General features: G+C 41.9%; 1 protein-coding gene across 2 annotated transcripts in view; it reads right to left on the bottom strand.

Annotated features, from left to right (window-relative positions):
- Window positions 1-21885, bottom strand: part of LOC124721895 (organic cation transporter protein) — a 675456-nt gene that overhangs the window by 36571 nt on the left and 617000 nt on the right. For both annotated transcript variants that reach the window (XM_047247048.1, XM_047247047.1), the window contains exon 5: window positions 4814-4971. In XM_047247048.1, coding sequence (XP_047103004.1) covers window positions 4814-4971 — 158 coding nt within the window. The remainder of the gene's footprint in view (window positions 1-4813; window positions 4972-21885) is intronic.

The raw sequence follows: 21885 nt of genomic DNA on the forward strand, positions 1-21885 counted from the left end.
TCCACACTGAAAGCAGTTAAGTGGTTACAGCTTAGTTAGTAGATCACACGACTGCTTTCACAAGTAGCCCTGCCACTGACAGGATAGGAGGTGCCTATTACAGGACTGGAGGAGGCTTTTGTGGGAGGATGTATGGAACACATCTTGCAGCTAGGTCTGTTGGAGGGATCTGAGCCATGAGGCAAAGGATTCGGAGCAGGGGTGGAGTAGAGATGGACAAAGATGACATGTGGGTTCAATGGTTAGCAGAATACCATTGTGGGAGTGGTGAGGAGGATAGTGGATAGGATATTCCTCATTTCAAGGCATGGTGAGAGGTAGTCGAAACCCTGGTGGAGAATGAGATTCAGTTTCTCCAGTCCTGGGTTGTACTGAGTCATCAGAGGAACCCTACTTTGTGGCCTGACAGTGGATATGTGGGAGATGGTAGGTGACTGGAGTGACAAGGCACAGGAGATCTGCTTCTGGACAGGGTTGGGAGGGAAATTTTCATCTGTGAAGGTCTCATCGAGGCCCTTGACATATTTTGAGAGGCACTGCTCATCACTACAGATGCAACGAACATGGGTGCCAGGTTGTATGGAAGGGACATCTTGGTATGGAATGGATGGCAGCTGTTGAAGTGGAGGTGTTGTTGGTAGTTGGTAGATTTGATGTGGATGGAGATGCTGACAAAAACATCTTTGAGATGGAGGTCAATGTTGAGGAAGGTGGTTTGTTGACTTAAGGAGGACAAGATGAACTGAGTTGGGGAGAATGTATCGACATTCTGGAGGAAAGTAGGTAGTGTGTCCTCACCCTCTGTCCTGATTATGAAGATGTCATCACTGAATCTGAACCAATTGAAGGGTTTGGGATTCTGGGTGGCCATTGAATAGGTTGACATAGTACAGTGCCATGTATATGCCCATTTTTGTACCATGGATCTGTTTGTAGGTGATATTTTCAAAGGAGAACTACTATGAAGCACCAAAGAAACTGGTATAGACATGTGTATTCAAATACAGAGACATGTAAACAGGCAGACAATGGCAGTGCAGTTGGCAACACCCATACAAAACAGTTTGTGTCTGGCACAGTTGTTAGATTGGTTACTGCTGCTACAGTGGCACGTTATCAAGATTTAAGTGAGTTCGAATGTGTTGTTATAGTTGGCACAAGAGCAATGGCACACAGCATCTCTGAGGTAGCGATGAAGTAGGGATTTTCCTGTATGACCATCTCATGAGTGTACTGCGAATATCAGGAATCTGGCAAAACATCAAATCTCTGACATCACTGTGGCTGGAAAAGGATCCTGCAAGAATGTGAACAACAATGACTGAAGAGAATCATTCAACATGACAGAAGTGCAACCCTTCCACAAATTGCTGTAGATTTCAATCCTGGGACATCAACAAGTGTCAGTGTGTGAACTATTCAATGAAACATCATTCAATATGGGCTTTTGGAGCCAAAGGCCAACTTGTGTACCATTGATGACTACATGACACAAAGCTTTACACCTCACCTGGGCTTGTCAGCACCAACATTGGACTGCTGATGACTGGAAACATGTTGCCTGATCTGATGAATCTTGTTTTGAATTGTATTGAGTGGATGGACATGTGTGAGTATGGAAACAACCTCATGAATTCATGGGCCCTGCATGTCAGCAGGGGACTATTCAAGCTGATGAAGGCTCTATAATGGTGTGGGCCATGTGCAGTTGGAGTGATATGGAACTCCTGATATGTCTAGATATGACTCTGACATGTGAGACATATGTAAGCATCCTGTCTGATCACCTGCTTCCATTCATGTCCGTTGTGCATTCTGACGGACTTGGGCAATTCCAGAAAGACAATGTGACACCCACACGTCCATAATTGCTGCAGAGTGGCTCCAGGAACACTCTTCTGAGTTTAAACACTTCTTCTGGCCATGAAACTCCCCAGGCATTAACACTATTGAGCATATCTGCGCTGCCTTGCAAGATCTCCACCTCCTTGTACTCTTATGGATTTATGGACAACATAGCAGGATTCATGATGTCAGTTCCCTCCAGTGCTACTTCACACATTAGTTGAGTCCATGCGACATTGTGTTGCTGTAGTTCTGCATGCTCATGGGGGCCCTACACAATACTAGGCAGTTTCTTTGGCTCTTCAATGCAATTGAGTGTGGGGATCTAGTTGATCATGATGACCATGGGGGAGGTTTGAAGTCAATCTGGCATTGGGAAAAGTTGTGTTCAAGGCCATGGGCATTGGGGATGTTAGTGTAGAGCATCAACAGTGATGAGCAGTATATGAGGAACAGGAACAGGCACTGTAGAGAGTCCGTGGAGGAAATGGGTGGTTTATTTTATATAGGGCGGTAGGTTAAGGGTAATTTGCTGAAGGTTCACAAGAGCAGAGATTCTCTTAGTGGTGGCACAATAACCAGCCACAACATGGCATCCTGGGTGGTTGGGTTTATGGACTTTGGAAAGAATGTAGAAGACTGGAGTGTGGTGAGTGGTGAGGGTGGGCAGAGAAATAGGGAAGAGGTTCGGTAGTAGACCTAAGGATTACATCCTGATGGATTTCTGGAATGGGGACACCATGACAAAATATGTTGGTGGATGTGTCAGAGAGCTGGAGGAGTCCCTCTGCCAGGAAATCAATGTGGTTCATAACCACAGCAGTGGAGCTTTTGTCAACAAGTAGCATTATAAGGTTAGGATCAGTTTTTAGGTGGAAGAGTGTGGTTCTCTCTGTGGATATAAGGTGGTTTCCATGTTGACAGATTCGGGAAAGTTAACAGGGAGTGATATGGGGGCAGTGGGGATAGATCACAGTTGGATGGATTGGATGGAGGAGGAACTGAGTCAGGAAGGGTTCAATATTGGATCACATTCTTTGCCAGGGTTTTGAATACCTCTCATCATGCCCTGAAAAGAGGAATACTGTACCCACTATCCTCCCCACAAACTCCATAGTGGTATTCCACTGCCCACTGAACTTACACAATATCCTTGTCCATTCCTACTTCATTTCTGCTCCAAACCACTTGTCTCATGGTTCATATCCTTGCAATCAACCTTGATGCAAGATGTGTCCCATACATCCTCCCACTACCACCAACTCCAATCCTGTCACAGGAACCTCCTATCCCACAAAGGCACAGTACCTTTGAAAGCAGTCATGTGATTTAAAAACTTTTTGTCCAAAAAGCTTAAACGTTTAGCAGTATTTTCATTATACATCACATCTGACTACAAGTCAACACCACCTCTATATGGTGAGTAGCAATTTATCATTTTCATATTGTTGTTAACTAGGAAGTAAAGAAGAGTCAAGTTATTTGTTTACATTTTTATCCATCCATATGGTTAATAGAGCACTTAAAGGAGAAGAGTAATCTCTGTTGGTGCTTGTCCATCAATGGATGTGAAACAGTAGCCAAAGTCTATCGAGAATGGAAGTAGAAGAGACACCTGTTATTACAAGACAGTTTTCAGACCCTCCAATTGATCACCTAGCCACCACATCTTGGAAACACTGATGATAAAGACACAGTTTTTCTATGAGAGGAGGACACAAAATCAGCAAATCTTCCTCTGCTAGGTGTCATTTAAATGTCATGTAAAAATATAGACAACATCATGGTTTGTCAACTAGTAAGAGTATTTATCATCTCTGGTGTTTTTTTTCCAAGCTTTCCAAAAAAGTGTAATTGCACCCAAAGGAAAGCCAAGGATTGCTGGCAACATAAATTATGCACACCACATTAAAGGGCTCTGTTGTTTGGAAATTCTACTTTGTTGAGTTTGCAACAATATGTACATACAATATTTTTGCTTGAGTGGTTCAAGTTTGGCTCAACTAGAGGCTCAGTTTTCATCAGGTCTCAGAGTAATTAGCACATTGATTCTCAGTAGCTAGATTTTTACAGAATTAATTTTAATAAATGGCAGATGCAAACATGAACAAAGAACAGAAATTAAATTTAGTAAAGAATCTCAGTAGAGTTATTGTGCTTCAACATTTGAGAAGAACATATATTTGAGAAAAACCTGCCACTAGAAAATCACATACTAATATTATCTAAATTTCAAATACTGAAGAAACAAAAGTGAAAGGGGAAATGATAACGCAACAGAATGCTGAGAGCAGCATGAGAGCCTCTTGCAGAAAACTGCACCGCAACTCTACCCTCCAAGCAGTTCTTGGGATCCTGCCCATGTCCAGATGTGCTAGCTTTAGTTTTAGACATAGGCCTCTTAGCATGCTACCAACCATCTGTCTGGTGGCAACACCTTCATGAGTTTTTAACCACTGTTCAAAGTCTCTGAAAGATGTGCTACCCAATGACAACTCTGTGAATGACCATTTGTCAGCAACCTGCAATAGCAATCCCTGAAAATTTTAAGATAGATGTCTTGATAAAATATTTATGGACTCTCACTACATAATCCAGTCAATGATCTGAAAGCTATGTATTCAACCAGTAAGATGACTGTTCAATAAAGAAAAAGATTCTTTTAGTAAATTTTGTTAACTTGTGATGATTTAAAAATTTTAGCAAATCACACACTACTCTGATGGAGTTTAGTTCAGTTAATGAGTATTTTATTTCTCTCAACGATTTATAAAAAAAAAAAAGATCAATGGTCATACAAATAAATAGTGGAGGAAATTACAGAGAAAATATTTGATTCAGATACAGCTATAAAATTTGCATAGTTTGTCACCAAACAAAAGATGATTCCACAGAGTGGATAATTTAATCGAAGGTGAAAGTTAAAGCGATTTCATCACATTATGTGACACATATTCTTACTACTTACTCATTACAAATCCTGTGATGTAGGAACCTGCAGATCCAAAAACTCCATACAGGAATCTTATTACTAGGAATGTATAGTATTCAGGTATAAATGCCACTCCAACACCAAGAAGAAGCTGCATTACTGCTGAGAGGTAAAATATAGTCTTTCGTCCAAACCTAAGAAAAGTGTCAAACAAGATTAGGAAATATACAACAAAAAAGTGTTTTCTATCTATACAATTTATGCGATCTGTTAAATACGTTATACGTATTTACAAACTAAAAACTGGATTTTTCAAGTTACATTGCAAAATTGCAAATGTTTTCAGGGAGTACACTAAAATCTATCATCATACTAAAATTACAGATGGAATTTATACAATACTTGCCCCAGTTAACATTCAGATGTACAAATTAACATTATTTTTATACAGGGTGATTCAAAAATTGAAGGAGCTGATACAGGTGACAAACTACAACAACTTTGGAATATAAATATCTGTCTCTTCAAGGAGACTACTCATAGAAAAGCAGAAGCATTGAGTTGTCAATAGGCACATTTTCTAGCTTTCAGAGTTATCCTTTTACAAGCTACAGTAAAAAAATAATAATAATAATAAGAAAATGAAAAAACCTACATCGTGCTGGCTGGACCAGCAGTGTTGGTGCTACATTTTGGCAGTTGGACTGCTTGTGGTGGGTTCAGTGTCAAGTGGGATGGGTAGTGGGAAAGGGAGGCAGGAGACAGGGATTGGGGGTGGGTAGCAACCAGCTCAGAGGAAGGTGGCCACTTGGTGAGATTGTCAGTTAGTTATGTGGGAGGGAGGATTGGCAGGTATAGCAGCTAGCCATGTAATGCAGGATTGTAGGTGTTGGTAGAGAGTGGTGCATGCTGAAGATGATATGGGAACATTAACTGAGAGGGTGTGACAAGACAGGGGAAGAGGAAACTGTTGGGAGGAGGGTGCAGAGACAGTGGGTTACTACAGGCTAAGGCCAATATGAATATTGGAGTGGAGGATGTGTTACAAGGATAACTCACACCTGCATACTTCAGGGAAGCTGGTGGTGGAGGGGAAGATCCAGATTGCTCAGGTTGTGAAGCAATAATTAAAATTGAGCATGTCGTACATATTGTGACAGCAGGTGGTCAACTTGGTTCTTGGCAACAGTTTGGCATTATGGTGGACAGATGGTTGATAGTCATACCAAGATAAAAAACTGTGCAGTGTGTAATGGTACTTGAGTTACGTAACCATTACGACACCTCACCTCAACCTCTCGATACCAGCAATATTCTACTGTTTTTCTGTAAAATAGTTAACATATTTCTGTGACAACATTCAGATTTGATTTAATTAATGTAGAGGCACTTCGATACATCAATATGTATATATTGCAATGATATTATTCTTATGTGTATTCTTTCTTTTGTCACTATGATCTTTGACGTACTTGTAACTCTGATGTTTGGGCGCGTAAGCGGTTATTAGAGTGTCAAGCTTTGGTCATCATGTTAAAAAGACGCAAATTGTAGACAGTTTATGAAATGTGAACTTTAACAGTGAGGAAGATATTTTCAAGTATGTTTTATATTGTGAAGTGATGTTTTGGAATGATTTACATGATATTGCAACAAAATTAATAAAAAAGAAGTGTTAACTTAAATTCGGAGTGCTGATTACTTTTTTACATCACCATTGTCCTAACTTGCAAAAGTTTAATCTTCAAGAATGGTTTATGAAACAAATCTATAAAACTTTTGAATATCACAAAATAACACCTAGGCCTCTTTGCATCCGAGCTTGGAATCATCACTACCTAGATTTTCGATGATTGAGCCATGAGTTCACAACGAGACCTGCGTGGGAAACACGAAAAGATGAGTGCCTAGTTTATCCATTATTTCAAGAAATGACTTTATTAACTGTGCTCTAATGATACCTGCCACATAATATAACTCTGTTGTTGCCCAAAAATGCAATATTTAGCAGCGTGAGTAACACTACAATCATAATTAATTTTTGACCTTTGTTGTGGTAGGGTTGTTAGAAGTGTTTGCAGCGGAGCTGGTATTGGGTAGGGCTGCTTTCAAGGTGGCATGGCCTCTGTGGTGTTAGATAAGCTGTGACAGGACTGGAGTAGGAGGTGCAGGTCTTGCACCATGGTCTGCCACAGGAATATGATCCATGAAGCAAGGAGATGGGAGTGTGAGTGGCTTAGGAATGGACAAGGATGATGTGTAGGTTGGATGGGTGACTGAATACCATTTTAGGAGGGCTGAGAAGGATCTTCAGTAGAATGTCCCTCATTTTTTGGCGTAATGAGAGGTAATCAATGCTCTGGCAAATGACATGGTTCAGTTGTTCCAGTTGAAGATGATACTGGGTAATGAGGAAGTGTTCTCTTGTAGCTGACACTTGGCAGTGGTGGAAGGATTGGGGACATACGAGGATATGACATGGGAAATCTGTATGTGGACTAGGTTTGAGGGATATTGCCCATATGGGAAGGCCTCTGTGATGACGTCAGAATACTGGGCAAGGGAGTTCTCATCCCTGCAGATACGTTGTCCATGGGTGGCTAGGCTGTATAGGAAGGATTTTTTGGTGTACAAAGGATGGCAAGTGTCAAAATATAGGTGCTGTTGGTGTTTAGTAGGTTTCATGTGCACATACGTGTTGCTGGAACCATCTGAGAAATGGAGGTTGATGTCCAGAAAGGTGTTGTGTTGGGTAGAGGAGGATCAGGTGAAGAGGATGGGAGAGAAGGTGTTGAGGTTGTAAAGGAATGATGATTGTTGTAGTTTGGCCCTGAGTCCAGATCATGAAGATAACATCAATGAACCTAAACCGGACTAGGGGTTGAGAGTTTTGGGAGGCTAGGAAGGTTTTCTCTAGATAGCCTATAAATATTTTGGCATAGAAGGGTGATATGTGGGTGTCCATGGATGTGCCGTGGATTTGTTTGAATACCTTCCCTACAAAGGAAAAGTAATTGAGACTCAGGATGAAGTTGGTAAGGTGTATAAGGAATGAGGTGGTGGGTATGGAGTCTGAATGACATTGGAGAGGTAGAGTTTGATGGCAGCAAGGCCATGGGCATGAGGGATATTGATGTATATTCAGTGTCGTCAACAGTGACAAGTGTTAATTCAGGAGGTAAAGAGGTGATGGAAGTGATTAGTATCTTTGCCGAGGGAGGCTAGTTTCTGGGGAATTGGTTGAGGTGTTGGTCAACAGGAGTGGAAAGTCTTCCCATGGGAGCACAACAGCCAACTACAAGTGGGTGTCCAGGAACGTTGGGTTTGTAGATTTTGGGGAGAATATAGAAGGTGAATGTGTGGGTTGTTGTTGGGATTAAGAGAGAGATGGACTTCCAGGAAAGGTTCTGGGAAGGGTGTATGGGTTTTCAGTAGGGAGTGGAGGATATGTTGGAGGTATGTGATGGGATAACCTTGGCAGAGCTTGTAGATGAAGGAATCAGACTGTTGGTGGAGGCCTGTCAGGTAGCCACTGCAACTCATCATGACAGTGGTGGATACTTTGTCTGCAGGGAGGATGATTAGGTCAGGATCCGTTTTTGGGTTGTCTATGACTGTCCTTTCTTCTACAGATAGCTTAGTGTTCTTGAGAAGGAATCTGAGGAAGGATGGTGAGGCCAAGTTGGATGTAGGGAATTTCTGGAAGGTGACAAGGGAGTGGTTTGGTGGGAGGTGAGAGGGGGGGGGGCGGGGGAGGGGGTCTGTTATGATTGGATGGTGGTATGAACTGAGACTGACAAAGTTCAGTGTTGGGATGAGATTGAATTTGAATGGAGGCATTGGCAGCAAAGAAGTGTTTCCAGTAGGGATTGGGAGAAGGAGAGTAGGCCTTTGACGAGTCCAACATCATTAAACTTGTGTGTCGAACTGAAGGTGAGGCCTTTGGATAGCACTGATATTTCTTTGGCAGACGGGTTAACAACAGTGTTTTGAGTTTGTCTAGTTTCTAGGTTTTATGGGGTGCTGGGAGGGAGTTTTCAAGGATCTGATGAACTGCAGAGGTCAGCTAGGTAGAATCTGGGTGCTATGAGGAGTCAATGAGGAGTTTCACTGTGAGTAGGATAGGTGTTGATGGATATTGGTTTTCCAAGGTGGGAGTAAGGTGTCAAACAGGCTAGACAATTGATAGAGGTTGTATCTGGGAAGTTCTTCCAGGTGTTGTAGTGCGAAGGTTTCTATTTCTGAGATGCTTTGTAAGTAGTAAGGATAGCACAGCAGCAGTATCTTGTTGAGGGAGTAGATTTAGTTTTGAGATGTGTAGGCCTATGACATGGAGAGGCATTTCTGCAGTGGAGTTGGTGGGATATGAAACTGTGAATGTCACTGTGAAAGGAATGGTGGGATCCAGAGAAGGAAATTTTTACTGTTAGGCTATTGGGGTTTTTCATAATTTAGACAGGATTTAAGACTCAAGATGAGTTTTAGCCAGGGACAGGGATACTTTCCTGAACTGGTGCAGAAAAATGGAGCAGGGGTTGATTGGAATATGGATGGTGTTGGGAAACGGGAAATGATGCAGGAAATGGGTGAGTGGAAGTGTTAGGTAGTTATAAGGGAACTGGATGATATAGTGTAAGATCATGGAGTAAAACGGACAGAAGAAGTTGTGCCAGGAGCAATAGGATGGATTTGTGGCATGTGGATATTTGATTACATGCTGGAAAGGAGAAGGAAAGACATGAAATTCTGACAGGAGCAATGACTGAGGAGGGATGAGTGGATTTGATAGTTAAATGTGGTGGTTAGTCACTGGAAAGTGTTGTAGCTGTGATCCGGGAGACGGGATGTATGTAGAACAGTGTGTGGCGCAGTCATAACAATAGCAACCATTGCTACACGGTGTCACAAAAGTCACATGTCACCAGGTTGGTCACCACCAGTGAAGGGTGTGCATAACGTAGATGAGTGAGAAAAATTAGGAAGAAATATGGATAAACAATGCAGTATAGCAAAGAGGATTTAGATTTATGTGTAGTAACAAAGCAGGGCTCACATGATGTTTGGGGGGAAGAGAGCTATTAGATAGTGTAGATGTTGCAGGAAAGTTCTCATAGGTAAAATAATCATAAGGGTGGGAAAGAGAGTTAGTTCTGTCAATAATACTAAAATATACATTATTATTGAAAATTGGAGGTGTACTGTTTCAGTTTTGATTGGCACAGTTATAAAGGCATCAAGATTAATCACTTGTTTAATGCATGACAAAATAACTGCTCCAATAATAGTTTTATCTTACTGTTATCAAATAAAAACTTTCATTTTTTCAACTGAAATTCTAAAAATTGTTACTGATATATTAGGACCACTGTGGCAATATTTAATACACCCATAAACTTGACAATTGGAATGAATAATTAGGTCACTAATTGTAAGACAAAATATTTTGTTAGTTATTCATAATTAGAATTAATTGTAGTCATAATATTAAAACAGTAAATCTGTATTTCATAATTCTAAATTAACTAGCAAAAAGCAGAAATTACATTTACACTATTCTTATTTTTATTCGCATTACGTGGATTATCATCATTTCTTGGATTTCAACAAAAATGAATTGTTATACAATCAGCAACCTTAATAACAGTTACAGTGGTATTAACAAATGTTATACTATATGGTTGTATATTAATTTGATTTCTGCCCTTATTATATCATATTCAGAAAGTTTATGATCAATAAACATTAAAACTCTGTAATCCAATTTTAACCTACCAATAATAGTTATAATTGCAACACTAGAAGTGATGTCAAGACTGACTTTAATCACTCTATGTTAAGGACTTATTTGCAGCAAAGTAATAATCCTAAAAACAATAATTAAAAGACCAATCTTTTAAGTCTTAGTGGAAATTTACACCTCAAGAATTGCAGTATAGAATCACTCTTGAATATAAAATTTATTTCATGGCAAGAGAGAAAGATTTTCCAGAAGTAACGTTACAACACAAGACCAAATACATAAGCCATCTTGCTTAAAAAATAATTCTTCTCAAGAATGTAGAAGGAGATCAGTACTTCATTTTTTAAATTATAGCCTGGGCAGAAATAGTCAGAATATCAGTAAGAATACTTACTGAAGACAAACTAGATCAATTTATATCTATAACTGTGACTTATCAAACATATAATGTACTGTAATTACTACAGCTCAGACATTAATAATGTTCTTTATAGTAGGTGGGTTTGTTAAGTGTTTTTCAGCATTAATAATCAGGCACCAGATATTGAACCTTTACAAAAAACACAATGTTTTAAAATTTTCCAATATCATTAGCAATTTTCTTAAATCTTCTATAACAGACAATGGTGCTGGTAAAGAATGAAACGTTTCTCCACTACTGGCAAGTGCTATTGGTCATGAAGAAATACCAAAAGACATTATAATTTCTTAAATAGATTTTCCAAGTGTTTCGTCGATATTAGGTGCAATTAACTTTATTGGAACAGTAACTAAGACATGCTCAAAAGTATGATGACTGATCAAATACCATTATTTGTTTTATCAGTATCTATTACATCCCTTCATCTTCTAACATTACATATACTAGAATGCTATGTAATAATATTATTAACTGACCAAAACTTAAACTCATCTTTCTTTGAACTGGTAGGAGTTTGTGATTCCAGTTCTACAAACATTTATTTCGATTTTCTTGGTCATTTAGAAGCTTGTACATTAATTTTATCAGGGTTTTATGTTACTTCACATACTGTTTGACAAGAAAGTGGAAAATATTTAGTACATCAGGAATAAACTATTCTATTTTATCAACTGGATTTATAAAATTAATTGTATGAGCATATCACATATATTTGAAGATCTCTGGGACCGTAAGCCAAAATTTCTTTGAATATTCATTTCATAGGGAAATGTTTAAAATTCATTCATCACATTTTACTGTCATCCCATGAGAAATTAAAGTATTAAGACGATAAACAACACTTTACAGACCAATGTAGAAATGACACCAGTGTGTACTTTGAATTAAGTTACTTATTTATAGTTGGTGGATTAACAGGTAAAGTGTGTAATAATTAATAACTGATAGTCTAGTATCTTTTGGAGAATACATTTATTTTATTATTTTTTATTATTCATGTAAATGGATCATCATACAATAATTTTCCATTTAGTAATTTTGTCTACTGTGCACTTTGTGTTTGGGGTTGTTGAAAAGGCAGAATATACTTACTAACCTCTATTTAGGTTGATTTTACAGTTAATTTATAGTTAATGTGTTATAATCATTATTGTATTAATTGAAGAAATTAAATGTCAGTCATCTTCTATGATATCCATCTTCTCCAGGAAAAAATAATTTTTTTGGTGAATTTTCTTGTTATTTAAATTTTGAAATTAATCATTTCAACCTGTTCATTCTTTAGGGGATAAATTCTAATAATTTATTAAGCACTGAATATAACAGTATGCTTTAGAGCAGCTATCTTCCTCTATTATATTGTATTTCGTTATTTATTATTCTAATTGTATTATTATTTTAGGTTTTCATTAATAATAATGAAATTAAAATATTGATCTTGTTTATAAAAATTAGTCAATTTATTATAATAAGTAGGCAAATATGATTTTCAGCTGTTTATCAAAATTGTTCCTCTGCTCACTGGCTAAGATTAGAGGGACAGTATCTTCACCATTCAAAGGTAGCATAATCATTATTCTCTTAATCAGGAGCAGAATCAATGATCTGATGAGAAATCAATTGTCCCTTATTAACCATCTTAGTTAAAAGGCTTAAATTTTTTTATGAACAGAAGGCCGTACAGAGCTTGACATTTCGCTTTGTATATATTTTTATATTTACAGGTAATATTTTGTCGGGGTTATGTAGAGGACAAATAAACTCTTTATTATTACATTATTAATTTTTCTTTGTTTTGCTTCAAAAATAGCGATCATAAGTTTAAGTTACTTAATGGGTAACAGCACAACAGTTTTAATGTAAGAGCTGATACTGCTACAGGCTGTGTTGCATGCAGTGTAGCGTAGTGATTGGTGTCACTAGCTTGTGTGCTGGGGTTTGCCAGTTCAGACCCACTCATCTGCAGTTATGTGTTATTTAGTATTTTACTTATGTGGAAGGTTCTTGAAATATCTTATGTTTTGTAATGTTTGTATGTTCTGGAGTATTCGTTTGTATGAACACCAGCATTCTGGAATATCTGATGTTTGTATAAATAGCTGCACTCGCCACCCTGGAGGTCAGTTCTGTTCTGACTTTGCGTTGGTGTAAGTAATAAACGTACTTTAGCTTCTTTGCCTTCAGATTTAGCCTTGATTGTGGTTTAGACGTGCCACTGGTTGGTGGAGACGTTGGGTGCTCAACATCTATATCACTATGGCTTCAATTAGACAATGGAAGAGCCGTCGCCTAGACGGACAGAAACCGAATTATAAGCATTGTATCGTTCCTAAGACGCATACATTCAGGAAAGAGATGGACTCCAAAACAGCAGAAAGTCAGTTGCACATCAGGCATCCATCAGATGTTTGCGGAGACACTGGTTAGGAACGGACAAAAATGGCTGAAAGTATTCGATCAAGTCGACAAATACAACAGATGGGATGACACAAGGTGTTTTGCAAATGTTTACTTCTCCTTGGATGGCACAGGCCATTAGTGGTTAGGAAAAACGTAGAGGCTCAACAGCTGGTAAAAGTTCCAGGACAAACGGAAGAAAACGTTAGGTGACGATCAGCAGCAAGTACACTTACAGGAAGAAAAACCGAAGAATAGGGACCAACATCATGGGGAAGCGATACAGTGGTACACACAGAATGTTTCAGCCTTATGCCACATCGCGAATCCTGACATGATAGAAACTGACAACATCTCACACTTGATGAAATGAGCTGCAGAAGACATGTACCGAACTCTTCTGGTATGTATGTCACAACAGAGGAATTCATCATGTGATGCCAGGGAATTGAGGAAATGTAACACAAACGAGGTGGACGAAAAAGATATTACCGTCTGCCGAATGTGGCCACTATGGCAGTAGTGGAAGACCACCATGGGCTCGCCCCTTTCATACACCAATTCGTAAGATAAGAGATACAGCAGCGTATGGCAGCCTGGAATGTCAGATGATCACACAAGGTATAAGAGCCTTGAATGTCGACCTCATAAAGCAGGAGGTAATAGAGAATGTTGAAGAAGAGATGTATCCGCCATTAGTGTCAATCTCCGTCATCAGCAATGGGTGCCCATGCGATAGTTGGTAGGGGGGGAAGGCTAGATCTGGGGTTGTGGAGTATTTTTAATATTTAGAAAGACGAATGACAACTTGTTACTAACTATAGAAAAGTTCCAGTTCTGCTCCTGTTAAAAACCTACGTAAAACCGACTTTTAAATCATTTTATTGAGAGAGAAACACCTTACTACACTATGTTTTTTACCTAGGAACTGGAGGGTGGAGGAAGTGACTGCCTCTTGACCCCGGACGTAGGCGACCTTGTCACCAGAACGCGTAAGGAAGAATGGACTCAGCGTAATTGCACTTACGTTGCAGCCATCGAACGACAACCCAGCACTCCAACAACACAGATAAAATCAACTCCTATGCCAAGCAGAAGGCTCCACAGAAGAACAGACATTTGAAAGACAGAGGACAACACCCCAGCGTGTTTCCACATTGGACGACCTGGGCACATTGAATGTACTGCGAAGAAAGAAGGCGAGTTTTTGAAGACTACTACGCAGGCAGACCTAGTAGATAGTGTCGGAAGTTCCATGCGGCTTTTCGCGGATGATGCTGTAGTATACAGAGGAGTTGCAGCATTAGAAAATTGCAGCGAAATGCAGGAAGATCTGCAGCGGATAGGGACTTGGTGCAGGGAGTGGCAACTGACCCTTAACATAGGCAAATGTAATGTATTGCGAATATATAGAAAGAAGGATCCTCTATTGTATGATTATATGATAGCGGAACAAACACTGGTAGCAGTTGCTTCTGTAAAATATCTGGGAGTATGCATGCGGAACGATTTGAAGTGGAATGATCATATAAAATTAATTGTTGGTAAGGCGGGTGTCAGGTTGAGATTCATTGGGAGATTCCTTAGAAAATGTAGTCCATCAAGAAAGGAGGAGGCTTACAAAACACTCGTTCGACCTATACTTGAGTGTTGCTCATCAGTGTGGGATCCGTACCAGATCGGGTTGACGGAGGAGATAGAAAATATCCAAAGAAGAGCGGCGCATTTCGTCACAGGGTTATTTGGTAAGCGTGATAGCGTTACGGAGATGTTCAGCAAACTCAAGTGGCAGACTCTGCAAGAGAGGCGCTCTGCATCGCGGTGTAGCTTGCTGTCCAGGTTTCGAGAGGGTGCGTTTCTGGATGAGGTATCGAATATATTGCTTCCCCCTACTTATACCTCCCGAGGAGATCACGAATATAAAATTAGAGAGATTCGAGCGGGCACGGAGGCTTTCCGGTAGTCGTTCTTCCCGCGAACCATACGTGACTGGAACAAGAAAGGGAGGTAATGACAGTGGCACATAAAGTGCCCTCCGCCACACACCGTTGGGTGGCTTGCGGGGTATAAATGTAGATGTAGAAGTACCATCATAACAGTTCTGTTCACGCCACTCAGCCGCAGACGATTTTAGTCGACCTATGGGACGAAGCCCATCGCTATACAGTGGAAGAGATAGCTCTTCAACATGCCACAGCCGCTCCCTGTCGCGATTCAGAGGTACTAGCTGCTCGCCTAGCTAACTGACTTCAGGAAAATTAAGTAAGGCGACCATCTATGGAAGTGAGGTCTTCGTAGACGAAAATACTGCATAGATGACAGTCACCAAGATATCAGAAAATCTCACTGAGGTCATCATCGATGGCCAATCTCTCCGGTCACTAGCTCACTGAGGGACATCCCTTTCTGTAATGCCGGACGCTTATCGCTGTCAACTAAAGAATACTATGTTCTGTGATATGAAATAGCTTGCGCTGAAAGTTACAAACTATACATACATCCAGCAAACAGGGACGTGTATTGCAAGAATAACTACCAATGGCTGAACACAGTCACTCGAATTTGTTATTTTATCAGAATGTAATCATAGGGTTATTCTCAGATTGTGCTTGTTGCCAGCGTCACAAACTGTCATAGGTTATGGAAGATCAGAGCTCCAGACTGGCAAAGCTATTCCAACAGGTACACAAAACAAATATTGCTCGGGGCGGTTGTTTGTCACTGAAGAAATTGTTATTCCACTGTCATCAACGAGACGAGCTCCAGTCGTCAATCGAGATGCACAGTTAAATTGTGAAGCTTTTGTCGATTGCAAAGAGATATTCAGGCTCACAAAAGAAGTCTTCATGACAGCGACCATCATAATCACTGGCGATGGTCAAGGAGAACGCTGGATCACCATTGCCACGAGCAGGCGCAACACGTTCTTAGATACGCGCATAGGGACAGATGAACCAATCCAGGAATGGCAGCTCAGTGTTATCGATGAAAAATTAATCCAGGAAGGGCCAGTTCAGTGTTATCGACGAGGAATTGTGCCCTGATACCACTAAAGACAATGCAGGGTGCAAACCACGTGTTCTACAAGTCTTCCTAGCCACAAAGGTGACGCACACTCTGTGATCATGAAACAATGTTCGGCGACCATGAATGCTATCACGAAGACACATCAGCATTGCCTGATAACACGCAAAGAATTGGAGATGCTCTGTGCTGAAAATGATATTCTACTCCAACACCTTCACAACATATCTGTATAACTTGCACACAACATATCTGCATAACTTGCACATGCACTTAAGCTGTACAAAAGGCTCTCTGCCACTCCTGCATTTGTAGAACACACCTCATCGCCTCCACATCAAGCAGACACGCCACCGGCGCACTTGACCACACTGCACCACTCATAGGTTAGTGTAGCGCCGTCTACCTCGGTTCTCAGTGTATCACTAATGTCTCTCACATCCAAATCATGAGTGAAGATCCGTCAGTGCACCATTTGGAATAACACAACACACAGCATTCTCACGACCTGGCCCTCCAATTTGCTACAAGGCATACCTGCTGGCCTTGGGTCTTCTACTGGCAGCAAAAACAGCAATCGATGAATTGTGACAATTGGGTATAGTTCTCTTTTCGGACAGCTCCTGGACCTCACACATAAAACTGGTCACAAAAAAGGATGGCTCTATTAGACTTTGAGGTGATTACAGAGTTCTCAACTGTTGAAATACATGGCAGTTATCCATTCCTTACATTCAAGACTTTACACGTTACCTTGTGGGTGCGACTGGTTTTAATGTTATCGACTGCAAAAAGGCTTAACTTCAATTACCAATGCACCCAGGTGACGTCACCAAGACGGTTATCATGACACCTTTCAGCCTCTTCAAATTTCTTTTCATGCTCTACAGATTGAAAAACGCGACCCACACCTAACAACGTTTTATCGACGGAGTTCTCTTCAAACCGAACTGTTGCTCAGGGTATCTTAATCTTTCCTGCCAACAACCAGGAAAATAAAAAAGCTCAAACTCGTTCTCACCACCCTCCAAGATGTGAGGGCCATCATTAAAGAAGAAAAATCTCAGTTGTGTAGAAGTGAAGTAACTTTCATTGGACACATCGTCAATGCCAAAAGCATGAAACCCACATCTAAACAGAAGAAACTCATTCTACAGTTACCACTCCCACAAACTTAAAATGACTTCTGGCGTTTTCTAGCCATCCTTAACTTTTACCAATGTCACCTGTCGCATGCAGTGGAGATTCAGACCTGCTCACAGATGCTCTTGCCAGGTCGAACGTATAAGGCAAGAGGACTCCTACCATGCAAGCTGTCAAAGTCGGCATCATGAAAGCGGCCACCCTAGCACACTGCATACCAGACGCACAACTCACAGCCACTATGGACACTAGCAGACTGGCTATTGGGGTGGTCCTACAACAAGCTGCTCCAGGCGAAATACAGTCTCTCTGCTTCTTCTCTAAGAAACTCATGGTCTCAAAATCAAATGGTCCATGTTCCATCTGAGTTACTGGCTGTGTATGAAATACACTCCTGGAAATTGAAATAAGAACACCGTGAATTCATTGTCCCAGGAAGGGGAAACTTTATTGACACATTCCTGGGGTCAGATACATCACATGATCACACTGACAGAACCACAGGCACATAGACACAGGCAACAGAGCATGCACAATGTCGGCACTAGTACAGTGTATATCCACCTTTCGCAGCAATGCAGGCTGCTATTCTCCCATGGAGACGATCGTAGAGATGCTGGATGTAGTCCTGTGGAACGGCTTGCCATGCCATTTCCACCTGGCGCCTCAGTTGGACCAGCGTTCGTGCTGGACGTGCAAACCGCGTGAGACGACGCTTCATCCAGTCCCAAACATGCTCAATGGGGGACAGATCCGGAGATCTTGCTGGCCAGGGTAGTTGACTTACACCTTCTAGAGCACGTTGAGTGGCACGGGATACATGCGGACGTGCATTGTCCTGTTGGAACAGCAAGTTCCCTTGCCGGTCTAGGAATGGTAGAACGATGGGTTCGATGACGGTTTGGATGTACCGTGCACTATTCAGTGTCCCCTCGACGATCACCAGTGGTGTACGGCCAGTGTAGGAGATCGCTCCCCACACCATGATGCCGGGTGTTGGCCCTGTGTGCCTCGGTCGTATGCAGTCCTGATTGTGGCGCTCACCTGCACGACGCCAAACACGCATACGACCATCATTGGCACCAAGGCAGAAGCGACTCTCATCGCTGAAGACGACACGTCTCCATTCGTCCCTCCATTCACGCCTGTCGCGACACCACTGGAGGCGGGCTGCACGATGTTGGGGCGTGAGCGGAAGACGGCCTAACGGTGTGCGGGACCGTAGCCCAGCTTCATGGAGACGGTTGCGAATGGTCCTCGCCGATACCCCAGGAGCAACAGTGTCCCTAATTTGCTGGGAAGTGGCGGTGCGGTCCCCTACGGCACTGCGTAGGATCCTACGGTCTTGGCGTGCATCCGTGCGTCGCTGCGGTCCGGTCCCAGGTCGACGGGCACGTGCACCTTCCGCCGACCACTGGCGACAACATCGATGTACTGTGGAGACCTCACGCCCCACGTGTTGAGCAATTCGGCGGTACGTCCACCCGGCCTCCCGCATGCCCACTATACGCCCTCGCTCAAAGTCCGTCAACTGCACATACGGTTCACGTCCACGCTGTCGCGGCATGCTACCACTGTTAAAGACTGCGATGGAGCTCCGTATGCCACGGCAAACTGGCTGACACTGACGGCGGCGGTGCACAAATGCTGCGCAGCTAGCGCCATTCGACGGCCAACACCGCGGTTCCTGGTGTGTCCGCTGTGCCGTGCGTGTGATCATTGCTTGTACAGCCCTCTCGCAGTGTCCGGAGCAAGTATGGTGGGTCTGACACACCGGTGTCAATGTGTTCTTTTTTCCATTTCCAGGAGTGTATTTCGACATTTCAAGGAGGATATTGAAGGCAGATATGTTGTGATCAATACAGATGACAAAGCACTTGCTCATGCAATATGTCAACCATCAAAGGATGCTATTCCCGCATTTTTGCCACCTTGATCTCATTGTGCACTACATGATGGATATCTGTCACTTATATAGTACCAACATTATGCTCATCAACTATCTCTTGTGTATCAATACTATTTCACTCCACCCTGACTACGCCTTCCTAGCAGATGAAGCAGATGAATAAGAGTGCAATCTGTCCATCATGGACTTACTCAACAGAGCTATCTCTAATTTATACATCAACCGATGAATAGTTCCCAGTACCGACGACCATATGATCTTCAATGGTTTACGGAACAGCCTCATCCATGTGTTACCCGATCTTCAATTAGCTCCACAAGCTGGCATACCCAGGTGTCCAAGTAACAGTCTAGCTCGTAACTGAATGATTTTTTTTAGCCAAATGTCAAATGATGTTGAGGCAACAGGACGCAGACCCGTTTTGCGTGCCAAAATGTCCAAGTCAGTAGCCATGTGGAGCTTTCACTTGGCAGCTTTGATATACCTCGTGCTCAATTTGGTCACATGCACATGGACATCGTTTGCACCGTCCTAGAATCGGAAGGCTACAAACATCTATAACCGATCGAGTCTCACACTGGGTTGAAGCAGTGTCGATCAAAGATGTCACAATAGAATCTACTGCTTCAGCTTTTATTAGATATGGATACCTCACTGCAGCTGTCCTGAAACGATTATTCCAGATCAAGGGAGACAGTTCGAATCCTCTATGCTTCACATACTCTACCACCTCTGCGGCATTACTTGTAATCATACGACTACGTAATACCCACAGAGAATTGGCCTCATGGAACATTGGCACCGCACCCTGATGACTGCAATCATGTGCCACGATGGATGGTGGACAGAGCTCCTAATGGATGTCTTCTATGGCAAATGTCTGCTGGCATTAGTGGTCTGCTGGCATTAGTGCAATGGGCGAGGTACCACATTCAAAATTTGCAGGTACCACCATCTATAACACACACCACTCTGGAAACCTTCACACATAAGGTGTTGTCCTACTGCGACTACATCATACTACGCAATTACAGGATGCGACTGGCAGCCTGCATACCTTTGATATTTTACTCTGTGGGAAAACAATGGCAGTCTCTCTACAAAGACTCAAACTGGCATGGGTCCTCTGGGCCCCTGTGGCCTCATGTCCTATGATTCTGACCAGCCCACATACTGACTACGATGACCAGACCCCTGTCAAAACGATGTTGGCTATTACGCAGTCTGGCGACCCGTCATGAATCATCAACTCTGAACACATCAGCATCAAACTAGCTGAATGCTCCCGACACACCCATTGCTCCGGTCACTTGTCTCCTCATTCATGTCTAACGATTATTATCACACAGTGACTACGTGGTCTAATCCTCTTGCTGTCAGCAGACGGTTTACTCACCATCATTGCACTGGCAGAGATTCCTCGCCAGTTGTTACCACACACCATGGAGGAAACTGCTATGGAACATCCCATAGCGTCTGGCCTAACCAAGGAACGATGTTGGTGAGTGATAGCCATTCTGCATCAGTTTTTGGATGCTTTCAAATTCAGAGTGGAGAAAAGGCAAACCAAGCAGTCTATGACAAAAATTATCAACACTGGGAATCATTTAACAATTAGCCAGCGCTCATATAGAGTGTCACCGACTCAATGAAGGAGAATCCAGGAGGAAGTTGAGAAGATATTGCACGCTATCATCAATGAACCTTCAGAGAGCCCTTGGTACTCTCCTATAGTCCTTACGTAGGAGAAGGATGGCACATGGCTTTTTTGCGTCCACTTTCTGACGTACAAACAAAATCATAAAGAAAGATGTCTATTCATCATTGCTGCACATTTATGACACTCTAGGAAGCTTGAAAGGAGAAAAATATTTCTCGATTGTGATCATGCAGCAGGACTAATGGCAAATCGACGCTGATGATACTGACCGACGAAGGACTGTTTTCATAACTCCTGATGGTCTCTATGAGTTTCATGTTATGCTTTTTGGACTGGTTGAAGCTCTAGACACTTTTAAACGAGTAATAGACAACTTGCTTTGACACCTTAAATGAACGACATGTCTTTGCTATATACACTATGTGATCAAAAGTATCTGGACACCTGGAAGAAAATGACTTTCAAGTTCGTGGTGTCCTCCATCGGAAATGCTGGAATTCAATATGGTGTTGGCCCATCCTTAGCCTTTATGACAGCTTCCACTCTCGCAGGCATACCTTCAATCAGGTGCTGAAAGGTTTCTTGGGGAATGGCAGTCCATTCTTCACGGTTTGCTGCACTGAAGAGAGGTATCGACGTGTGTCAGGTCAGGACTCTGTGCAGGCCAGTCCATTACAGGAATGTTACTGTCGTGTAACCATTCCGCCACAGGCCGTGCATAATGAGCAGGTGCTCGATCGTGTTGAAAGATGCAGTTGTCATCCCCGAATTGTTCTTCAACACTGGGAAGCAAGAAGCTGCTTTAAACATTAAT

This window comes from Schistocerca piceifrons, chromosome X (genome assembly GCF_021461385.2).
Source record: "Schistocerca piceifrons isolate TAMUIC-IGC-003096 chromosome X, iqSchPice1.1, whole genome shotgun sequence".
NCBI classification, from domain to species: Eukaryota; Metazoa; Arthropoda; class Insecta; order Orthoptera; family Acrididae; genus Schistocerca; species Schistocerca piceifrons.